This window comes from Glossina fuscipes, unplaced genomic scaffold (assembly GCF_014805625.2).
Source record: "Glossina fuscipes isolate IAEA_lab_2018 unplaced genomic scaffold, Yale_Gfus_2 113, whole genome shotgun sequence".
Taxonomy (NCBI): Eukaryota; Metazoa; Arthropoda; class Insecta; order Diptera; family Glossinidae; genus Glossina; species Glossina fuscipes.
In genome coordinates, this window is record NW_023998456.1 from 963,094 (window position 1) to 985,449 (window position 22,356).

General features: G+C 33.2%; 1 protein-coding gene across 3 annotated transcripts in view; it reads left to right on the forward strand.

Annotated features, from left to right (window-relative positions):
• The window catches only part of LOC119639717, a 24,299-nt gene extending 3,073 nt beyond the window's left edge, over nt 1–21,226 (forward strand). For 2 of the 3 annotated variants that reach the window (XM_038037328.1, XM_038037327.1), the window contains 3 exons: nt 14,463–14,559; nt 14,626–14,799; nt 14,862–21,226. In XM_038037328.1, the coding sequence (XP_037893256.1) occupies nt 14,463–14,559; nt 14,626–14,799; nt 14,862–16,000 (1,410 nt within the window). In that variant the 3' untranslated portion in view covers nt 16,001–21,226. Of the gene's footprint in view, nt 1–7,854; nt 8,133–14,462; nt 14,560–14,625; nt 14,800–14,861 lie in introns of those variants that run through there. The other variant, XM_038037326.1, reaches the window with a different exon arrangement.
• Nucleotides 21,227–22,356: the final 1,130 nt, after the last annotated feature.

Below are 22,356 nucleotides of genomic sequence, written 5' to 3' on the forward strand. Positions count from 1 at the left end.
AAAAAAAAATGTATTAGATGCACACACACATATATACATTTGCGTATAAATATATATATATATATATATATGCATTTTTGTGTGTTATTATATTTAGCCTTACATGTGAACAAGTTTTGTTCCGCTGTGTCGATGCAGTGCTAACACCCATCACCGATAGATTCGGTTCAAGGAAAGTCATACCCCCTATCCGCCACACAGTACTTTATCGCCTTTCTTTAGGAGGATATCCGTGGCGCTATGCTATGCAATGAGTGAGTGACTAGCTTTGACCTAAATATCTCGAGGGAAAACTCACTTTTTCTGAGATTTGATTCGTTCGTCCTTTCTTTGTGTATTTTTCTAATTGTTGTTGCTATTGTTATTTTAGCTTTTTTTTTTTTTCCTTTTTCTTTTTATTCAGTGTTTAGATGATAAATGTTCGTGAACGTGCATGCATACATACATATGCATATATATGTACATGTAAATGTTCATTGAGGTAGGTGACTATGTATAGATGAACGTAATACTTTTGATTTTTGTTTTAACTCACTATAGCCAACAATTCGCTTTGTTACATATTGTTGCAGTACCAGCATCCTCTTCTTCTAAAAGATATTTAAACATTTCGCATTGCCGAGCTATTTGCAGTGGAATGATAGCTTGCGATGAACTTAACGCTTTACACGATACTCAACGATGAGTATTATGCTGAAGTTGTGTGATTTTACTTACGATTCTCAGAAATCTTAGCGGAGAAGACGTTTTGATATATGTAATATGATTATAATGCGACCGCAAATCGTCTATTGCACTCTAAACTTAACAGAATTTGCTCGCGTTATGAAACTTATCCAGGGACTTACCCTTGGTACGCATTAATGCAACAAAACACATTCAGAATACGTTTCAAGGATTCTTTATAAATCTTATTACACAATATGTATGCACATATGCGAGTAGACTATAACTAAACCTTTCACCAACTGACTGACTGAAGAACACCTTCTAAATTTATTAACGACATTCTTTTTAACAAAAGCATTAAATGTTGTTTTCATGGACAAGCAACTGTTTTTATTTTTCTCATATTTAATTTATGCCATGATATTCGTCCCGGTATTGCTTATGATTTAATGTTGTTACTTTGTCCATTCAATCATAGACTATAACATAAACTTAATTGTCTTTCTACATGAATTTTTTTTTACACGAAATTTTAAGTAAACACGAGTTGAAAAGAAAAAAAAGTCTCTTTTTACGCAGATTATTTTGTTTTAACACAATTTTCAATATGCGATGAATTTGTTTGATGAATTTTTTTAATACATTTTTCTGATGAAATTTTTATTTTTTTTTGGGTTTCTATGAACCTTTTCATCGCGTTTTATTTTTCATAATTCGGTTAGATTATGTATATATGCATGGGATGTATATGTATATGCATGGGATTCCTCGAATTATGTACAGAGTAAGGGCGTAATGTATTGTCCATGCAAGTTAGTTTGGTTATCCAAAGTATAATTTATTTTTTATGAAATATTTGATGAACTAAAATATGAAAACACGAATTAAATTCTTAAGTGAACTCTAACAAGAATGTTTTCTTTCACCTTCTCTGTATATCTTTTTTTACGCGGTTTTTCTGGGAACATATCTAGCGTTATATTCGATTGCGTTAGCGTACACTAATTTCAATTTGAGGGCTTTGCTTGTACTTGGGTTTTTCTAGGGTAAAAATCGTGCACAATAACGATTCGAATATAATTTTCTCGCTCCTGAAGGTCATCTTTACAACCAGCTAAATTCTGGTGTCTGAAGCGTACAAAGATCTTCACCCAAATATGGTTGGAGATAAAAGCTGACACAACTTTCAACTGCGTTAGTAGTAAAATCAATTATTTTTATGCCCATCGCCAAAGGATGGAGACATAGTCAGTCTGTCATAACCTTTGCAAACCCCAAAGGGGAAACTTTAGAGACCGTATAAAATATGCACATTTTGTGATCAGCGTGAAGTTTTGAATCGATCAAGTCATGTCTGTTTGTTTTCGCAGTGTGCGTTGTTTACACTACTCGGGTCGCAAAAATGAAGATAGAAACATTTGCAATTCTTGCACGCAGGTCGGTATTGAAAATGGGCCAAATTGGGCAAAGGGCACGCGGCATGATAAATCAATGGTGTTGGACATATAAGATACACAAGATTCCTCGGGCGAATATAATTTTCCTGTTTCTTTTATTTCTTTTGCATTCGATTTTTTATGGGTGTTCTACCATATTATAGAGAATTAGATCTACTGTAATCAAAAGTTTGGAAAAACAATATTTCGAGATAATAAATAGATTTTTTAAAAGCGAAATCTTAACCTTTAGAATGAAACCGTCTTTCAAACCAACCAAAAGTCAGTGGATTTACATAAAATTTTCCGGGCGCTCTTAAAAAAGAACTGTTATAAAGAATTCCTTGTGTGATGCAAGCAGACTTATCTAGCGACTAAGGATAACGTGACGGACTGTACTTTCATTTTGTGACCACCTGACCGTAGCAGAAAGCTTATCTTTTTATTTCCTTTTTTCTCTTTGTTTATCACTCCAAAAAACATGTGTTCCTTATGAAAGAGTCGAAAGTATCTTTCGTAAAATTCCAGTACCAAAAAGATAGTACAAATAGCGACATCAGTACTATGCCCTCAAGCGAAAGTAGAACTTTGTAGAAATTGCAAGATTCAGTTTGTATTGAAATCAAAGACCAATCGATAAGGGAGGCATTTAGTGAAAAACCTTGGCTCAGCTATTTTTTATATCACATTTGCGGCAAAGGTATATAAAGTTTGTGCGGATGTATGCAGTACCCAGAAGGAGTTGGGATAGAGATTTTATTATGCCGATACGAATCATTTGCTGAATCGATCTAAGCTTGTCCGTCTGTGTGTCCTCCTGATGTCTGGCCAAGTATTCACCCGTTCAAGCTAAAATCACTATTGAAAATGGTTCGGATCAGACCGCTTTTTCAATCACTTCCTATATAACGACTTATTTCAAAAAGTCGTTACATGAATAAGCGAAATAGTGACGAACAAACGGACAGATAAGCTTAGATCGGGTCACAAAGGGATTATGAGTTAACTGATACAATAAAAGGTAGTACTACGTCATGCCCTTCTAGGTGTTGTAAGCATTCGCACACACCTCGTATATTCTCTATCACAAGTAATATAGGGTGCAAAATAAATTTCAATTGCTTAATAAGAATCCCGTGTTATAGACAGTACTGCATTATAACACCCTCCTTAATCTTGTCGTTGGTCTGAGTCCGCAGGATATCTGTTTAAGCTACGCTTAGCCTAAATATTCAACTGCAAATGGACAGTGTCTTGCTTTGGCTGGCTGGCGTTAACATAGATATAAACTTTTTAATATTGCTTAAGAAATTGGGCAAATAGGAAAGTTTTTGTAATTTACATTTCTTATCAACAACGGGAAGAGAGCTGATATTTCATGCAGACAGTTGTCTTCATTACCTTTACTACATTTGCCAAATGTATTTGTTCGTTGAATAGTAGCATTTGCCAAGTATTATCACATAGAAAATTAAATCTTTGAATTCCGTTTGAAGAAAAAAATTAGAGGCAGCTATCGAGGGGACTCACTTGGTGAATAGTGAAATTTGTCGTCTGTCATTGTTGTTGTTATTTTTAGGACCGCTCGCTCACAGGAAGATTTTAAATACGCAATGCAAGAAGAAAGGAAGAAACGAGCTCAAAAACGTCAATGTTTTCATACGAATATATTTACGCCGCCTTAGGACAGAGCGTTATTATTACTTCAGAGTTAACTTCATTGAGAATCAATTAATTTATAGCACTCTTAAGTTAAACAGAACTCCCAAAATGGTAGAATACACTTGTGACTACTACTGCGAATATAAGAACGAATCTTAGACATACAAAACATGTTTACATAGCATATATATGTAGATACATGTAACATATATTTATATATATACATATTTATTTATACCATCTACTCTTGATTCTCAAACAAGAAGAGAACGGAAAATTATATAGTTGTAATAGCAGTGAGAAACTGGGGAAACTGGGTCAAATATGAGTTAACAGCATCTTAACAGTGATTTCGAATGCATTAGTTGAATAGCTGTTATGTGATGCTGGCTTCGTCATCGGTCGTTCGTAAGGGCAGTGCACTTTTTAAGTTTCCTTCAAACGGTGCAGAGCGTGCAAAATCAATGGCACTGCAACACATTTTATGCAAAAATTCAATAAAATTAAACTAAAATATATATATATATATATATATATATATATATACATATATATTGTATATATATATTTATATGTACATAAAAAAAGGGAAAGTTAAACGGATTTATTTACCACATATTGTAGATTGTTTCCGAAAGAAATTTTTTAAAAACAAGTGCCAACTGTTAAAATGTATTGTAAAATATGAAAAGAAAAGCACGCTGGGCGCAGAAAACAGGATTAATTAGGAAATATAAGAAAATGTGTAGTAAAATCATTCGCTAAAGATACATACGATTGTTTTAACGAAAGTAAAAGTGAAACATACGACGTTGTGTTATGAACTCAAAGTTAATATGTACTTCCAACAAAGGATATACATGCAGGATGTATAACTAGTGTGAGCGAGGTGTACACCGAAAATTTGTCATATAGAAAAAAAAAAAAAAGAAAAAACAAATCGGCACGTTTAAGCAATGACGATGCATAGGGCAAAAAAAAAAGTATTTTAGTCATTTGAAAATTTGAACGCTTAAGAAGAATTGCAGAGCTGTGTGTTTGCTGTGCCACTCCTTTTACATATATATGCAGACGTTTCACGTTCATATAAAATTAAAAATGTTCGTCTTTAAAAGCGAATAGTTAAACTGAATTTTAATAAATTATTGAATCGAACTAAGCTGGAAACGGCAGACATATGATCAAATTAAATCGATTACAAAGATGTGCATGTTTGTTGTTTGCATGCTTTGCACAGAGAAACGAAAGGGATCCACTAGTAATGGTCAGACAAATCGAGACGCTGTAAGTAAGACAGCCTTCCCAGTTTGCGTGAAGAAACGTACATCAAGCTCATCTTATTCATACTCGTCAGCATCATCTTCAGCATCAACTAATTGCCCTTCGGCTTTGTCATCATTTGCCTCAAACGGATCCTTTGCCGCTGTTACTACGAATAACTATGTAACCTATACTTTAGGGCGAGTAGATATAACAACACAGTCACCATCCCAATTAGAAGACACTACACAAATTATGTCCGCGGAACGCTTATCAAAGGCAATATATAATGATTATCCAAAATCAACATCGTCCACCGCTCTGTGCCAAGACTTATCCAGCTATCGCGTTTGGTTGTAAATTTTTGCATTTATAAACATTTTCAAAGAAACAGAAAACAAAAAAAAAACAAAAAAAAAAACAAGATTCGTGTTTAATAGCGTTATTTATATAGTGTATACATGTATATGTAAAAAGAAAAAATAGATAAAAAATTTTTATATGTGTGAGTATAAGCAAAAAGGAAAGACATTAAAAATCTATGTAATATCAGCGAATGCTGATATAGCTGCTACTGCTGCTACTGCTGCTTCTGTAATCAACCAACCAACAAATTAACCATCAACCAGGAACAACATTAACCATTTTCCAGCCCCAGCACCGCCAAACCTTCAACCTAATTGTATTGTGGTTATACGTTTTACTTCTTCTTATTCATCGCTTTTACTACCAATACTGCTGTTAGCCTACAGTTAGTTACATTTGTATATATTTACATTTATATACGTTTACATATATAAATGTATGAATACCTATGTATTGATGTGATGTCTTCGTGTCCTGATTCTATCAATCGTATGTAGGCCAAAGCAAAGCTCTACACACCCTCTGTATTCTGGCAAGGCCATCTGTGAAATCAGTGAAAACAGAAAAATAACATATATATATATATATATATATAGCTTATATATATATATATATATATATATATATATATACATGTATATGCGTATTTGTATACATCTGTTTGTATGGGTGTACGTTTGCGTTCGTTCGTGTGTGTGTGTGTGTGTGTGCATGCGTGTGCATGGATATACTTGCTTATGCGTATATTTGTAAATAATTTTGAACAAAGATTAACTTTTTTAAAACTAAAAGTTGAAACGTACATCCAAAGATAGACGAAATTAATTAAAAAAGAAAAAGGAAAAAGAAAAAAGAAAAGAAAAGTATAAAAAGGCCGAGACAATTATCATTCTTGTTGTATTATAATTTAAGGGGGGTTTTAAAGAAGTGCATGCTCGTGAGCTTGTTTGTGTAGTTTTCATCACAAAAGAGAATCGCTCCTAATTCATATAATTAACATGCTCTTAATTTATATGTCCGTTTTACACGCACGAACGCACGCACGCACGCACACACACACACACACACACATACATATGCACGCACAGTTTGTATAAACTCGAATTTTAATGTATGTCTGTTAAGAACATATGTTTATTCGGTTAGGTGTAAGAGCTTACGCGTTTTTGCCTTACGTATATGCTAAGTAAGGCGTCCTTATGCAACTCTGCTCCTGCTATTTACCATATGATAGCACAAAACAATGCGTTAAAACCTGTATTCGATGTCATTTCTTTAACTCTTTTTCCTTTTCTTTTCTCATGGGCCATGACCGCCCATTCAACCATTTCAACCATTAAAGCTTAGAAAATAAACGAAAAAGAAAAAAAAAAAACAAAGAAACAGACAGAAAAACAAACGGAAATCGTTTTTAAACTTATAAATAACCATTAATTCTGGAGATATTATGTGGTTTCAAATATCTATTAAAGAAAAAGAACTTAATAAAGTATAAAGGAAAAGAAAAGAAAAAAAAAAAACAAATTGCATTTAAACTTAAATAACGAATTTCAAAATAAACAAATAATATTATAATATAAAAATAAATACAACTCTGTATTGATGGATGAATTATTTTTACAATATTTTTAATATGTTTTTGTAAAACGTGTAAACTATAACTGAAACTGAAACTGAAACTAAAACTGAACCTGAACTATTGCTTCGATTCTTATTTTCTCGCTTAATTTTTTCTACGAATTCATTAAAAATTTACACAAATTACATGAAGAGCACAAGAACAGTTTTGTGAAATAAATCTTTCATTTTTGATAAAAAAAAGAATATTTTATTACATAAATATATGTGTGTATATGTGCGCGCGTATATTAAAGTGTGCATGCAAGTGTATCTTGTACGTGTATGTGAGTGTTTACATTTATATAAGAGAAATTTATTATAATTTTCTTAAATGATTGTGAAAACAATTACGAGTGAAAATATCAAACATTATATATATATATATATATATGTATATGTATATATAGAAATAGAATGTTAAAAATCAAAATCCCAATTCAATAAGGAAATGCAATCAAATATTTATAAGAAAGTTAACTAGTTTGTAATATTCACACAAAACACTTAGACAAAGACAACGCTACATATGTAAAAAATAGATATAAAATTAATAATAATAGTAATAATAATAATAATAATAATAATAATAATAAAAACAACAAAGAAATGCATCTCAACTCTCAACTCAGTTAGAAGCTTAACGTAAATATATAAAAAAGCTACGTATAAAACACACACAACTCAACTATTAAATATAATTCAACTGAACTACTTCAATCCAAATACTTCCAAGTTAACGCAACAAAGAAATAGGCGGAGAGAGAGGGAGAGAGAGAGAGAGAGAGAGCAAGAAAGAAAGGAAGAAAGAAAGAAAGAGAGAGAGAGAAAGAAAGAAAGAAAGAGAGAGAGAGATAACGCGAGATAGAAAGAGCCCGAAAGCGAGATAAGGATCAAAGGCAGCATAAAAGAAATATATTTTGTTTAACGGTAAACTAAACATCAAACGTGGATAGCAAAGGCGAAACGATGTGGTCCAATGCTTTATGCACATTGGGCGTCACAAAACCAATCTGCAATTGCCTCAGCATTAGGCAGGTGGCGGCTGCTGCCGCAGCTGCAGCAGCATCTCAGGGCGCGACTATCACTACAGGTCCAACACCATCCAATAATACGTCAGCGGTAAATAAGCATAACAAGATTAAATTTTTATGTTTTCTTTTCTTAGTTTTTGTCAGCCGGCACTAAGTAATATTATAATGAAAAGATCTCCAAAGGCAACATTTTTCGAATAAACGGATTAAGAGTTTTAATTATGAAATTGGCGGGGAAGTCTTGAAAATATCCCTCTAATTCTGTTTTAACTTATTTATCATATACACTGTCTTTAGTCTTAATAAGTAAACCATGGCCCACCATTAAGTATGCTGTACCATACTACAGTTATGCATATAAAGACTTTTCAAATTAAGGCTTTATGTAAGAAATGATCAAAAATATCGTCTAATCTGAACCATTTTCAATAACGTTTGTTCCTGGGTCAAAACACGTCAGTTTATGAAATTTAATCAAAATATCGTAAAAATTACGGGCCGCAGGTCGAATGCAAAATAACAATACAGACGGAAAGGCAAGCGTAGAATTACTTTCTGAATCGATCGATCCAAAAAAAAGGTGAGACTCTCTCAACTTGTGTGACTTCTTGAATTTCGTAATAATAAACGCCTCGGAATAGTACTTCGGTATTCTAAATTGGTGTGCGGTAATTTTTTGGCCTCCTCTCATATAACCGTCCCTACGAAAAGTCAATGTCTAAATGATAAAAAGGTATGCTTTTCAATAATTCATGTTAAAAATCGATTAAAAATAGTTAATTGACTTAGAAATCAACCTTTGGACCATGTAGCTCCCTTTTTTAGAGAGCACCATACATATAGATCCTAATGAGAGACAAGCCTTTATTTGGCAAAAACGCTTAAATGTTGATATTTTGTGATGAATGTTAGTTTTGAAGAGAAACTTGGTGCAAACCTTGACTGCATCAACCATTTTTGAAACCCTCGTTATTATAACCGTGCCTACGGAAACTGAATTATTCCATGGCAGAAACGGGTAATTTTCAATACTTCTTGATGAAAGTTTATTCATAACAATAATTTGACATAAATCGAATTTTCACCTCGTAGATAGCTCTCGTTGGATCCCTATCCATACCAAGGTTCTAATAAAAAATGTATCTTAATTTTTAATATTCTACGATGAAAATTGGTCCTTAATAAATTAACCGCATGGAATTTGGATAACATTGGTCTATTCTCTTGGCAGCATCATATGTAGGGGCTCAACTGTAAGCAAAAACAACGAGAAACTTTTATTTAACATATAACATAACATTGTTCTATGTATGCTTAGCTTGCAATCTACTTCGTTTTTGACTTTCCATAAAGGAGGAGCATTGGAGCTTTTATCAGTAGTTTTTCACATTAGTTTTCCTTTCTTTATAAGACTCATAAGAGACCTCATACTGCCCATGTATTTTTGATGAAATAAGACTTCGAGTTGAGTTATACAAAACGCTTCATTCTGGAAGTCAAAGAAACTTTGAAATTACCAGCTGACCGCTTGATAGTCATTTGTCGCTTGATAGTTATTTAGTCATTAGTCCTCACGTACGCAAAGAAACTGTTAAAGGTCTTTAGATTCTTGCTAACAATTGACGATAAAGCGATGTGGTAGTGGGAACTCAATGTTTTGTGTCTACCTCTTGATTTTTCGATAACAGTTGTATTCGTAACTGTTTTTTCTTTAGTTGACCATGTGGACCATATGAGCTACCTACATAAGTCCTTCACTATTTTTATATCATCACTTTTTATTGAGGGTTTTAGTTAATTTCAGTTCGCGATTCGCCTATCGTCGATATGGACTCAACGGCTGGGTTTCTGCTAAGAAGTTGCAGTCTGTTGGAGTTTTGACATTGTTGGGGTTGTGTCCAAAGATGCCTTCTAAATACTTAGTGAACTTTCAGATTTTCGAGTACGAACTGTAATGTTCGCGTTTCGTAAATTTTCTCGTCGTAAGTAAATTCAACACAATTAGCATTTTTGCTTAAGCTTATTTCGATCCATATATCGGGTAGCGAGTACTGAGTAAATATCTTTTGGTTTTAATCGCTACTGCTAACTGCTACCACCTTCGAGCTCCACTAACGCTGAGTATTCTCACTATCGAATGGAGGAGGTTTGAAGTTAGTTGCTGCTGAAGGTTGGTCTTTAATTTGTGTGCCATTCTCGGGAAAATTTTTCAACTTTCTGATTCCAGGTAACACTTGAGAATACTGGTTGGAGGGCTTTAATTTTGACAATCCCTTTGTAAGAAACATCTTGTTGCGCCGCTTGCTCTCACCAAATTGATATTGCGAATAGCCATAACTTGAGTTTGGACCCGATCCAGTTGAGCTTTTTAGTCCGAACATTAGTTTCTTTGTGCTTTCATATCTCATGGGAACAAAAATATTTCGGATAAAGACTTTTAGCTTAAGTCCATAGATCAAGTTAGTAGTTCTTCATACACCAAAAATTCGCGTTAAGGTTAATTTAACGGACACATTACAACGCTTTAAGATGAAATCGATAGCCTTCCAATCATGCTTTTTATGTGGCCATGATTCCACAGCTATTCATGCAGCGACTTTTCGAACTAGGAGGTAATAGTGGGACAGACAGGCTCGATCGGTTTAATAAAAGATGGGTCTACATCAAGTCCTTCAGGATTTTGCATACATCCGGACACGCTTAATATACTCTTATACTACTCATAAGTAGTGTAGAATATAAAAACTCCTCTACGATACTGACGTTCTTCGTGAAAGTAATAAGAAAAAGATGGCTTATTGTCTACTCAGGTTCTAATGTTTTTAAAAATTAACTTCAATTTTTTTATGTCTAGTGCGGGAGGAACTGTAGGCATTGTGGTTTATGATTTTACTTACGTAGCGTTTACTTATTTCATTATTATTTGCTGGCGTAATACTTGAATTAGTTGATCCATAGGATCTTGAGTTTTGAGCGGATTATTATTCTGTATGCAGAGTTCTTCGCTAAGGGGAACCTCACCAAACTTCTTTTTCAATAAATCAAGTCAATGAAGGGTAGTCGCTAAATACGTCCTTGCGCATCATAAGGAACTATGATAAGTGGTTATAGACCATGTACACGTAAATGGAAAAAAGATTGTCCGACTTGCTGTGGATTGGTTTTTGTGGAATTAGGAAACATTGATGACGATGATTGATGGTTGCAAAAATCACATAGAAGTATAAAAAATATTTGAAGACTAGATCAACTGCATCATTCTTTAATAGCTGATAATGTACTATTATCACTAAAGTGTGGAATACTTTAAAGATTATTCAGTTTTATATACTTGTCGAGTAATGCATTAGAGAAAAGTGCGAAAATTTTCTTTGGGACTAAGCTGTACTGATGGGTTGGTTATACATTACTTGTGGACTTTTCTATATAGGAGGACGCTGATCGTTTATGCCGTTGCTTGGCACTTGTAGCAGCTATGACAATCGCCGAAATGTTTCTATCTGCTTCATTATTGCAAGCAGCAATCTGAATTGATTTAACGGTATTTTAGCATCTTTTGAAAGGTTGTTGAATTTTTTCACCTTTTATAGCCTTGTCTAAAGAGAAATGTTTTTTGCGGAATTTTGCTCAATCAAAGCTATCATTTTACAGTCTTTTAACCTAATCTTCTTTCATTTCAATTGCTAGAACTTCATGCGTTTCAATAATAGTAGACGACTGACGGACACGGCTATGGACGATTCAGACTCGTATGCTAATGAAGAGGATGTTACGAACGCAATAATAAATTTGGCATATTGTGGTTCTTCTGTGACCAGCACAAAAGAAACAATAAAGATGTTGCATTAAGAATGTTTACATGTATGTAGACATGTATCGATCGTAGTACACTCACGGCCCATAACCGAAATTTTGTTGGTCTTTTTGATTCTTAGTAGGTCACTAGAGCACTCACTAATGTCCTTGCATACGTTTTCGTTTTCGATGTCGATTTAATTTACAAAAACATATAACAGCGCAAGTGGTACGCATGTACATACATGCATAATGATTTACATAAACAAATATGATTAAACTCTATATCTATGCTCTCATTTACAAATAACCACGCGTACTGTAACTAGAAACCAATAAACACTGGGAAACCCACTCATTCACTACTCACTGTGTAAACTGGTTTTTTGCAGAAATGTTACATGCTCTCTCTGCACCTTTCTTTTTAACACTTACTTAAGAGTTATACTGTTATTTAACAAAATTTTCCTGTAGTCGTATACGACTAAATATAGCTGTTTCTCTAATTGTAATCAAAGAGAGCACAAGAATGCAACAAGTGATTGTTTTTGCTCTTTATACTAAAAAAGAGAAAAAATAGTAAAAATAATACATACACAACGGAATTTTGCAACGTTGTGTATGGAATGGATTGCTTCTGTATTAATGTTAGATTTTAATGGAACATTTTAAGACAATTTAACAATTTTGTGTAATAATAAACAATTTACTTTGATTTCTGACTTTTATACCCTACACCTTTTGTGGTACAGCGTATATTATGCTTGTACGGACCCACAACTCGGACTTAACACCGAGAAGTGCTTAAGATAGATGCACAATTTATTGTACTGATCGGTTGAGCAAAAAGATTCCAAATTCTTAGTTTGTCTGTCCGTCTCACGTCTGTTTATGCATTATTGTGTCAAATTGCAATATTTAAGATATTTTGATGAAATTTTTTACACTAATTTGCTTTAGCCCAAGGACGAATGCTATTGAAAATGGATCGGATCGATCAACTTTTTCGACCAATTCCCATATAACGGCTTTTTAAAATAAAGCATTATTATGGGAAAAATTTGCGATTTTCAATATTTTTCGACAAAACTCGCTAAGTAATAGTAATTCAAAATTCAAAATTAGTATAAAAAATGGCGATATTTTGTTAACATTCACATCACAGAACCGTTCCTACGAAAACCGGATATTTAAAGGGTAAAAATGTATAATTTTCAACATTTCGTAGTTCATAATAGGGAATAGATAAAGCAATCAACTTTACCGAATTTGGACCACTTTGGTTTATTATCTGGATACCAGGCCACGCAAGGAATGTCAGCATATATAACCTTTTAGATGCCAAAAAGGACTAATTGCCAACCTTTTATGATGATGAGTAGACTAAATTTGAATCACATGGGCATTTTTCTTGGATCCCAACACATACAAGTTTTCTCATGAATAGTAAGCTAATTGGTCCACAGTAACAGTTTACCAAAAATCTAACACCACATAGATCGGCTTTCAAAACCCGAACATATTAATATAGATAGAGACTATAATGGAAAGCAAGCCCTTATATAATGGTTAAGACTAATTTCTAGTTTTTTATGACGGAAACTGAAAACTAATAACTTTTTTAGGAAGTAAATAAATTTGCTAAACTTGGATCACGCCACGCGATGTTTTGAGTATCCTTCAATGTGCGAGTTTTAATGAATGTAATTGGTGATATTGTTAGCAAAATGAGTGAATAACTGTACGCGGTGAATTGGTGTAGGCTACTTAATGTTTTATTGTTATATATTTAAATAAGTGACAATACCGAAGCGATTCAATATTAGCTCTAATTTCAACTTTTATAACCACATATGCTGTACTCGTAATTGTTAGGAATATAGCCTGTGTGTAAACAATTCCCTATAACTGCTTCCAATTGACTACGTCTTCTGAAAACGTGACATTCTTTTTCATCGTGTGAATTTTTATGCGCAAGCCCAGCGAACAAAGTCAGTAATATTCCTGGAAGAAAAAATATTCTGCTCGCCTGCGGTGTCTACCGGTGTCTACCGTCTCTTTTTCGGACAAATTGAAAGAATTGGTTTCCAATAAAAGTTTTGTATAACGCAAGCATCTATGTATTGCAATGATGTGTACGAAGCCAAGAGTTCTACCAGTCTATTTCGACCGCTATCAACAGGTTTCGGTGCCACAAAACATTTCATATAGGTGAAAAGAAAATTGAATCGTTCAAAACAAAACTCGGTGATGTGCATTGTTAACATAAAAGTCTGTACATTGTGATACTTTTAACGAAGTTGTAATGGAACGTAAGCTTTACAATTTACAGAATATTTTCCAAGTTCAAATATATTGTTTCGAAACTCATTTTTTCGCGTGAATTTTAACTTTGAATAGATCAAAGAATAGATTACATATATACGTTGGTATATCAATCTGTAGGGCTGTAAATTTTTGCTTCTAAACGTTAACGAAGTGGTATAAAATGGAAAAGCACGCTGTTTGTGTGCTGTAGAATATTTTGACGGTCCAAATTTATTCAAACGTCCTGAAGATTTTCTGGACACTTTACGATCTACTTTGATCAAAGTTATTCGTTCTATTTTTCTTCTTTTTTTAGGAGTCTCGCGGCAAGAGACCCCTTAAAATTTGGGATAGTTGGCGGAACGTACGGAAAGGCGTGGTAGTAAGCACATTTGAAGAATTATTAGTCCGAGGTAGGCAGTGGGCATATTCATGTTAAGCTTAGCGCTTAAAATTTAAATAAAAGTTTCTTATTGCAGGCAAAGATAAACTAGGGGTTCCTGCCTCAGAACCTGTGCGTCTTGTTCTGGAGAGCGATGGGACCCAGATTGAAGATGGCGAATATTTTCGGACATTGGCAAATAACACAGTGCTATTATTGTTAAGACAAGGCGAACGTTGGTATCCAACCGGCGTAGATGTCATAAAAGCTGGTAAGCAAATCCTTAGTTAGCTGAAATGACGAACTAAAACATGATTATTTCCGACTACTTAGCTATATCAGCCATACCGAAGATCGTCTGTGAGACGATTCATGCGTTAGAATTGCATGATGAGACTCCATCGTGGAAAATTATGGATAATAAGGGTCGTGTCACGGTGGTTCTGCACTGGGATCAGCGGCAAGGCGGTGGCGGAGGAGGTGGTTCTGGGAGTGGTGCGGTTGGCGGCGGTTTGGGCCCAAGCGGCAGTGGTGCGAGTAACACAAATGGACTTATATCCTCTGATAAGTACTCACCATCGAAAAAAGGTTTGTCGGCACAAAGTTCGCTTGATAGCAAGTCAGTGTCATCGCAATCATCTCAGCAACGTTATACAAGTCCTCAAATAACGGTAATTAGTGACGAAGGACCTGCGAGTATATATCACCCAGGTGGTGTAGTTTTGCCGCCAGGCGTTGTACTTCCGGGCACGAGTAGGAGACTTTCAAAACAAGGTGGTTCCTTCGACAGCGCTGTCGGTGCTGTGCATGTGCATACGCCCGAATGTGCTCATCATGCGCATACGCCCAGCCGTGCTGGTAGCCCCAGTACAACGGAATGCGATTTTCATTGTTGCGCGCTGCATGAAGAGGGTCGTAAAATTGCGGTGCACAAAAGTGTGGCCACATCGCCCATCCAAGATGGTACCTCGAGCCCCCAGCCCCAACAACAAGTAACTTTAAATATGTCATCGGTTGTGGATCCTACAATGGGCGGAAGTATGCAACGCCGTTCATCAGGTGCTAAAGGTCATGTACGGTTCCTGGATATTGCGCCGGAGCGTGATAGTTCCGAAAGCGAGACCGAGAATACGGTCATGGAGGATGATAAAGTGACAACCGAGAAATTCCTGCTGCTCATTGATCAATTGTCGGTGGACCAGAAGCGGCATCTTAGCATCAAAGACATTGGAATTATTTTGGAGCGTCTAAACTCAAAAATATTGGATGTAGAGCGACTGGATAGAGAATCCGAATCGGATGATTGTTACAATTGGACGATTAAAGCGACAATACGTGGTGATGCTCTACGCGAATTGGGCGTCATTTATAATGGCAACTATTATGCCATCTCCGAGCATCCAGGCTACAAGGAAGAGGTTGAAGAGAACGGCGAAGAAGTCGAAGAGGAAGACGAGGAGGATAGAATCTAAAAATTCGGGTAGACTAATATTAAAAGAAACAACCACAACAACAACAGAAATTAATAATAATACTTAACTATAAGAAAATGTTAAAAAAAAAAAAACAGTTTTCACAAAACTATACACTTACATTAATACATATATATGTATATAAACAGGTGTACGTACATTATTACATCACATAAAAGCGGGCAAGCCACAGACGCGCTAATGCGGACATTAGGCATCATCAAAACTATTCACTACACACAGTTAGAATTAAATATTGAAAAAATGTTCAAAGCAATGACAAAACGAACGCTCATAGCATAGCATAGTTATGCGATAGTAGTAGTTTCCAAATGAAAAAAAAAAATGAAAATAGGAAGAAATTATTTGTACTCGAGTTGTGCGTGTTAAATGAAATTTCCTTAACAATTTCTGTTAAATGAAATTTCCTTAACAATCTCTATAAAATCTCTGTTAAAGCGGTAAATATTTTTCTTTTTCCATTTTAGATAATTATTCATTTGTTAAGGAAAGATAGAATATCGTGCGTGGCATTGTTCGTTAGCACTAATGTTAGTATAATGCAAACATTTAAGCCTTTAAAGATAATTGATCATTAGTTAACAATTTTCCCATTTCAAGTTCTCGTGCCATTCCTTTATTCAAAATTCATATTTCTTCTACAATAATATGAAAATTGATTGATTGTTCTATGTTAGGAGAGCGATCTGGAAGTGATTTGATTTTTAAACGTAGAAATCCATTTATATTAATTTCAATTACTCCAGCTTTGCTGAGGGAAATTTGGTATATATGCTAGATTTACGTAGCTATGCGAAAGTGTACGTTGGGTTGGGTTGATTTCATTATCGTAACATCTTTTCGATTTTTCAAGAGCGTGCAAACACAGTAGTGCTTACTAAGAGGATGATAAGTAATACGAGTACTTGTGTGTCTGTGTGTGTGTGTATGTATATGGGTTGATGTTTCATTTTTCTCCTAAGACTGCAGCACATTCCTATCACTTCAATTTCTAGGGATACAAAATAGCCAAAATAAGTACCGTTGGTGTAATGGAATACATGTTCGGCACATATTTCAAGGTCTTGCTACTATTGTGGAAATAAAAAATAAACATATTTTTATTCTTTGCCCATATCGACCATTAAATCATGGAAATTAGACGGTCTTGCGTAATATCTAAATTTTGTTATTATTGTTTATGGTTCAAAATTTCTTATTCGTATTACGCACTGACTTGGTGTTAAGCTACTTTTTATTGACAACTTTTAGAATGTTTTATAAAAATGTTGTTACACCCTACACCAGTTGTGGTACAAGAGCATATTAAACTTACGTGGATGTACGCCCCATTCGGAGGAATTTGAGATAGACTCACCTTTTATTATACGTATGACACGATTTTCTGAATCGATTTAAATCCATCTGTCCGCCGGGTTTTCTTGTGTTTACTATATAATCGGTCGTCGTCCACTACAGTGCTTTGTGACTTGTCTTACTTCTTTTTTTTGCGTTTATCTGTAGATTATGTTAAACATTGAAAAACATGTCTATCCAAAAATACAATCCGTATTTCAGAAAAAAAACTGAGGGTGTCGGCACGGCATCACGGCAAGGTAAAAGTCCTAAAAGACTTTGTTTGGCAAGAATAAGAAAATGTAGAAAATAAGAAAATATATGGTTTGCTGCTCCTGTTCATATTCAGTTCATTTGTGCAATGTTGAAGCAGTAAATTTTTTGAGGATTAAAGAAATGACAAAATAGATGAGAGGAGGAAGTAAGATTTACTTAAAGTGTATATCGTATTTCTGGACAATAAAAGATTAAAATGTTAGTTTCCACAACACATATGTTGAGTTGGGAGTCGTACATCCTAATACATAAGTTTTTTTTTATACCCAAATCTACTTGCGGTACAAAGGCATATTAAGTTTTTGCGGATATAAACAACATCTAGAAGAATTTGACATAGACTCATTTATTATTATCCTAGCTTGTTGGGATCAGGAGAGTTTGTCTGCCTGTCTGTTTAATATTTTGATGGTCAACCATTAGCTCGTAATCCTTGATACATCTTGTTGAAATTTGGTGTACCAATGTATTTTGGATCAAGAACGAACGCTATGGAAGGTGGCATGTACCGTACTACTTTCGTGATGACCTTCCATACAACGCATTATATTGAACTGTTGTTATGTGAATAATTGGAGGATGGTATAGGTTACTTTCGATGGTGAGACGAAAACCACTGCAATGTTTTCACTTTACAACTTTACTTAACTTTACTAGTACATCACCATTTCCAGCGTCTCTCAGGGTACATATCAAAAATCCTGCTTTCTAATTATATTTTTAGTTATGTGCGAAGATGATGGTCGAATTTTTCAAATCCAACCAATTTGCTTTAAGAATTCCTGATGGATCATATAGCGATATTCCTTATTACGGTTCGCTAAGAAGGCGTCAAAGTCGCCGTCTTTAAATGTCTGCCAAAACTCTTTCTGGACAGCTTGAGTAAACGCAAAAAAAATGCTTATTAGTGAAGCCAATGAAGCAAAAGTAAGTTATGTTATCGAAAATTCTTTTACGATAAAGTTGAAGATGAAAAATTGCAGAATTTGTTTCTTCATTGCACTGCCCATTGATTGAATGATAAGAAAGTGAAAAGTGCTCAGTCTAGGAAAAAAATTTACAGACATTACGTATTAAGACAACCCTAACTTCTTTCCTTCTCTCTCTTTGAAAATGTATAAATTGTCTGTAGTAGCATTAATAAAGTAAAACAGTTCCTTACGTCTCCTTCTTTTTGTTTTCGTTTAATGTAGGTGGCTGTTGAAAGTTTGATCTAAGTAGAAAAAGTGTTGTTTTTTGTTTGTTTCTTCATGATCAGTTAGAATTTTGAAAGAATTATTTATACTAAACGCTCGATCTAATTAGAACGTTTAAGAATTGTGACTAACTAAAATTAACATTTTTTTATTTATGAATTCATAAATACAATTACACTCATCGATTTGTTATACACGTTCTTAGCCGCAATTATTGCATATATATTCGTTAATAAATCCCATGTTCACAATTTTAATGTGCATATACATATGCAGAGATATATATATATTTTTTTTATTTATAGTTCAATAACATAAACTGCCATATTGTTCGAATAAAACATTAACGTATGTATGTATGCGTTGTGTGCATATGCTAAATGTTCTCTTTTTTATTTTTACTTTGTATTAAATTACAAAATGCATACGTATTAAATTAATTAATGTAGAACAACAGCAACCAAACACGCATAATTTTTCCAATATCAGTATATTCAAGTAGTTGTAGTGAATTTGACAATTAAAACATAAACCATATATATATTGAAAAAATAACAAGCAAACACACACGCCTTATTTTCCAAACAAAAAAAATATTATAAAAAAAAAAAGATTAAAAAAAAGAAAAAACGAAAATAATTTGTGTTCCACAAATAGTTGACAGGAAAAATATATTAAATACAAAAAAGTAAAATACAAAACCAAAAGTACTTCCATAATATTACTTCCTTAAACTATGTAAACTAGGATAATAAATGCGAACTAAATTCCTACCACATTCTTTATGTTCTCTCTCACTCTCTCACTCTCTCTCTCTCTCTCTCTCTCTATATATATCTTTATTCCTATGTTAATTGCATATGTAATAATTTCTCGCATGCAATAAAATAATTTGTGAGCATTTTACGAGAGGCCCGTCTCTTCCTTTATCTTTCTCTTTCATATGTGTCCTTTCGAATTGTACCAAATACACTAATACGAGTATTTATTGAATTTAAAAAGATTATGAATTAAAACAAAAAAAAAAAAAAAAACCAAATATAATAAGAATTATAAAACACTGCCAGAAAAAAATAAAAAAAATAAAAAGTTTATTCCTCGGAGAGAAAACAATTCGTTAATTGTAGCATGGAAATTTTTTTTCTTAAACCTTTATGAGGTTAACATAAATATTTATTTGCATTGTACAAATGTATTGTATGTAAACTTTGTTTTAAACAACAAAAGACTTAGACATGATATATAGCTTCGAGCTTTCTTTCGTTAAAACTTGCCACCATCAGCCGTGTTAATAACAAGAAAAGAACAGATCCGATTATTGTCCGCTAACCAAGAATACAGGGCTTGGAGTACTTACTGTTTAAAAGGAATTGTGCAATCAACATGATACTATCCTTTACTTATAGTAGTAACACTCACACACACATGCAACGAAGCTACTACAATCAAGTCAGTTATTTACTGCTTTGGAAGATCAAAACTTGTACCTAAATACTTAAAAATACATAAATACTTAAAAAAAATATTGAATCAAAATCGAGACGAGCAGGAAAAACGAAAATTTTTTGGTTACTGCCGGAATATGTAACATAGATTGTAACGATGGAATCCAATAGCTATACCAATAGTAGATATTGCATTAGATTTGCCAAATAAATATAATCCATACAAATATGCATCAAAAATCCCCTAAATTATACACATTTTTGTCCAGAGGAATCGTTTTACATATAATTGATAATTTAACCAATTTCCATTTAAAATCAGATGAGTTTTTCTTATAAATTTTTGGTGTAAGTTTTCTTGAAACGAAAATTAGATGAATTTAAAATTGCGGGCAATTTAGTTGGGATTAGAAGTTTTTCTTTCATGAGATCCTCAATTGGCCATGTCGAATGGAAGGAGTGAGTAATCGAAGAGTCTACGTGAAAACATTAAGTCAATAAATATCTACAAAACGCTGCCAAATCATATGAAATACCTATGACATGTAGGATGCAATATATGATGTATACATTAAGTACAATTTATGTATTCATTAATAACTAACACCAAGCGCTATCCATAATGAGAATAATCTCTTTAATTGTTATGAATTTCGACTAATATCTTCACAAATATATGGTTGATGAACTATGTACACCCATACGTACAAATGCACATATTTTATTAAAGTTTTTATAAAATTTGTCCCATGCTACAATTTTCTATCGTGCGATCGATCATATTTGTGTTTTACCTCACCTACGTACACATCTTTATAAATGTTTTCTGTTTTTATGCGTTTTTTTTTTTACAAATTGTTTCAATATATATTGGTTGCAATCCTTAATCTCATTATAATTATTCCTGTGAAGAAAGTAGAACTTTTTATTCCTTATATGAAAACAAAAGATACTGTTTACTACGCAAAGTTCGAGTACCAAAATAAAAAACAAAAAAAAACCAAAGAAAAAAAATTAATAATAACAATAATAAATGATTATTAGAAATCATCAAAAATTTACGTACATACATAAATGCGTATATACACGCGTGAAGCACTTATTAAGACCTTAGAATCTTAGGATTCACGAATATATGCTTAGCTATGCAGTTAGGGCAAAGCGACACAAGTTTAATAAAAGTTACTCACCTAAATTGAATACGTGTATGTAGGCACAAAAATGAAAACATTCCTATGTATGTACGCCGTTGTCTGTGGCACTAATCACAATTTGTATGAAATGATTTTTAAAAATTAATTAGAAAGAAATTATTCTGCAAATATTTTTGCATTTGTCTGAATATTCCTTAAAATGATTCCATAACAAAAAAGTTGTAACAATATAGGGAGTTTTTAGGATTTAATTTTCATATCACAAATGGCAAAGGAGCCTGGATTGCTTTCGATCACTTTTCACCTGTAACAAAGCATCAGATCATATTGGAACTCCTTTTCCGTTTCTAAATGAATCAAGACTTTTTTTATAATTTTTTTGCATCCTGTGCATGCTCGGTATGTAAGCGTATGGAGCGGAGACACCCATACACAATTCCAATTTAAGACAAAATAAATAAAGTCTTTTCATAACGTACATAAGTATAATAAAATAAAGAAAATAAAAAATAGATAAAAAATTGAAAAAAAAAAAAAAAAAAACCAACATTTGCATAAAATAGATATAGCACCTAAACATTTAACACTATTTGAATAGTTTAAATAAAAAAGGCAACAAAAGGAATAATAATAGATAAAATAAAATAAATAAAAAAATAAATGAAAATGTTAAAATAACAGTAAATATTTGAAAACAATGAATAAACATTTAAGTAAAACTAAATAAATAAAAAAAGCAAAAAAAAAAAAAAAATTATTTGAAAAAAAAAAAAAAGAGATATACACAAACAAAAAAAAAAAAAAAGGAAAAAGAAACAACAACAACCTAGACTTTTTTTAAATTCATTCATTACAAGCAATGTAAAAATAATAAAATGATTAAACAGTGCTCTGATAAATATATAACATAACGGTAATCATATAGACAC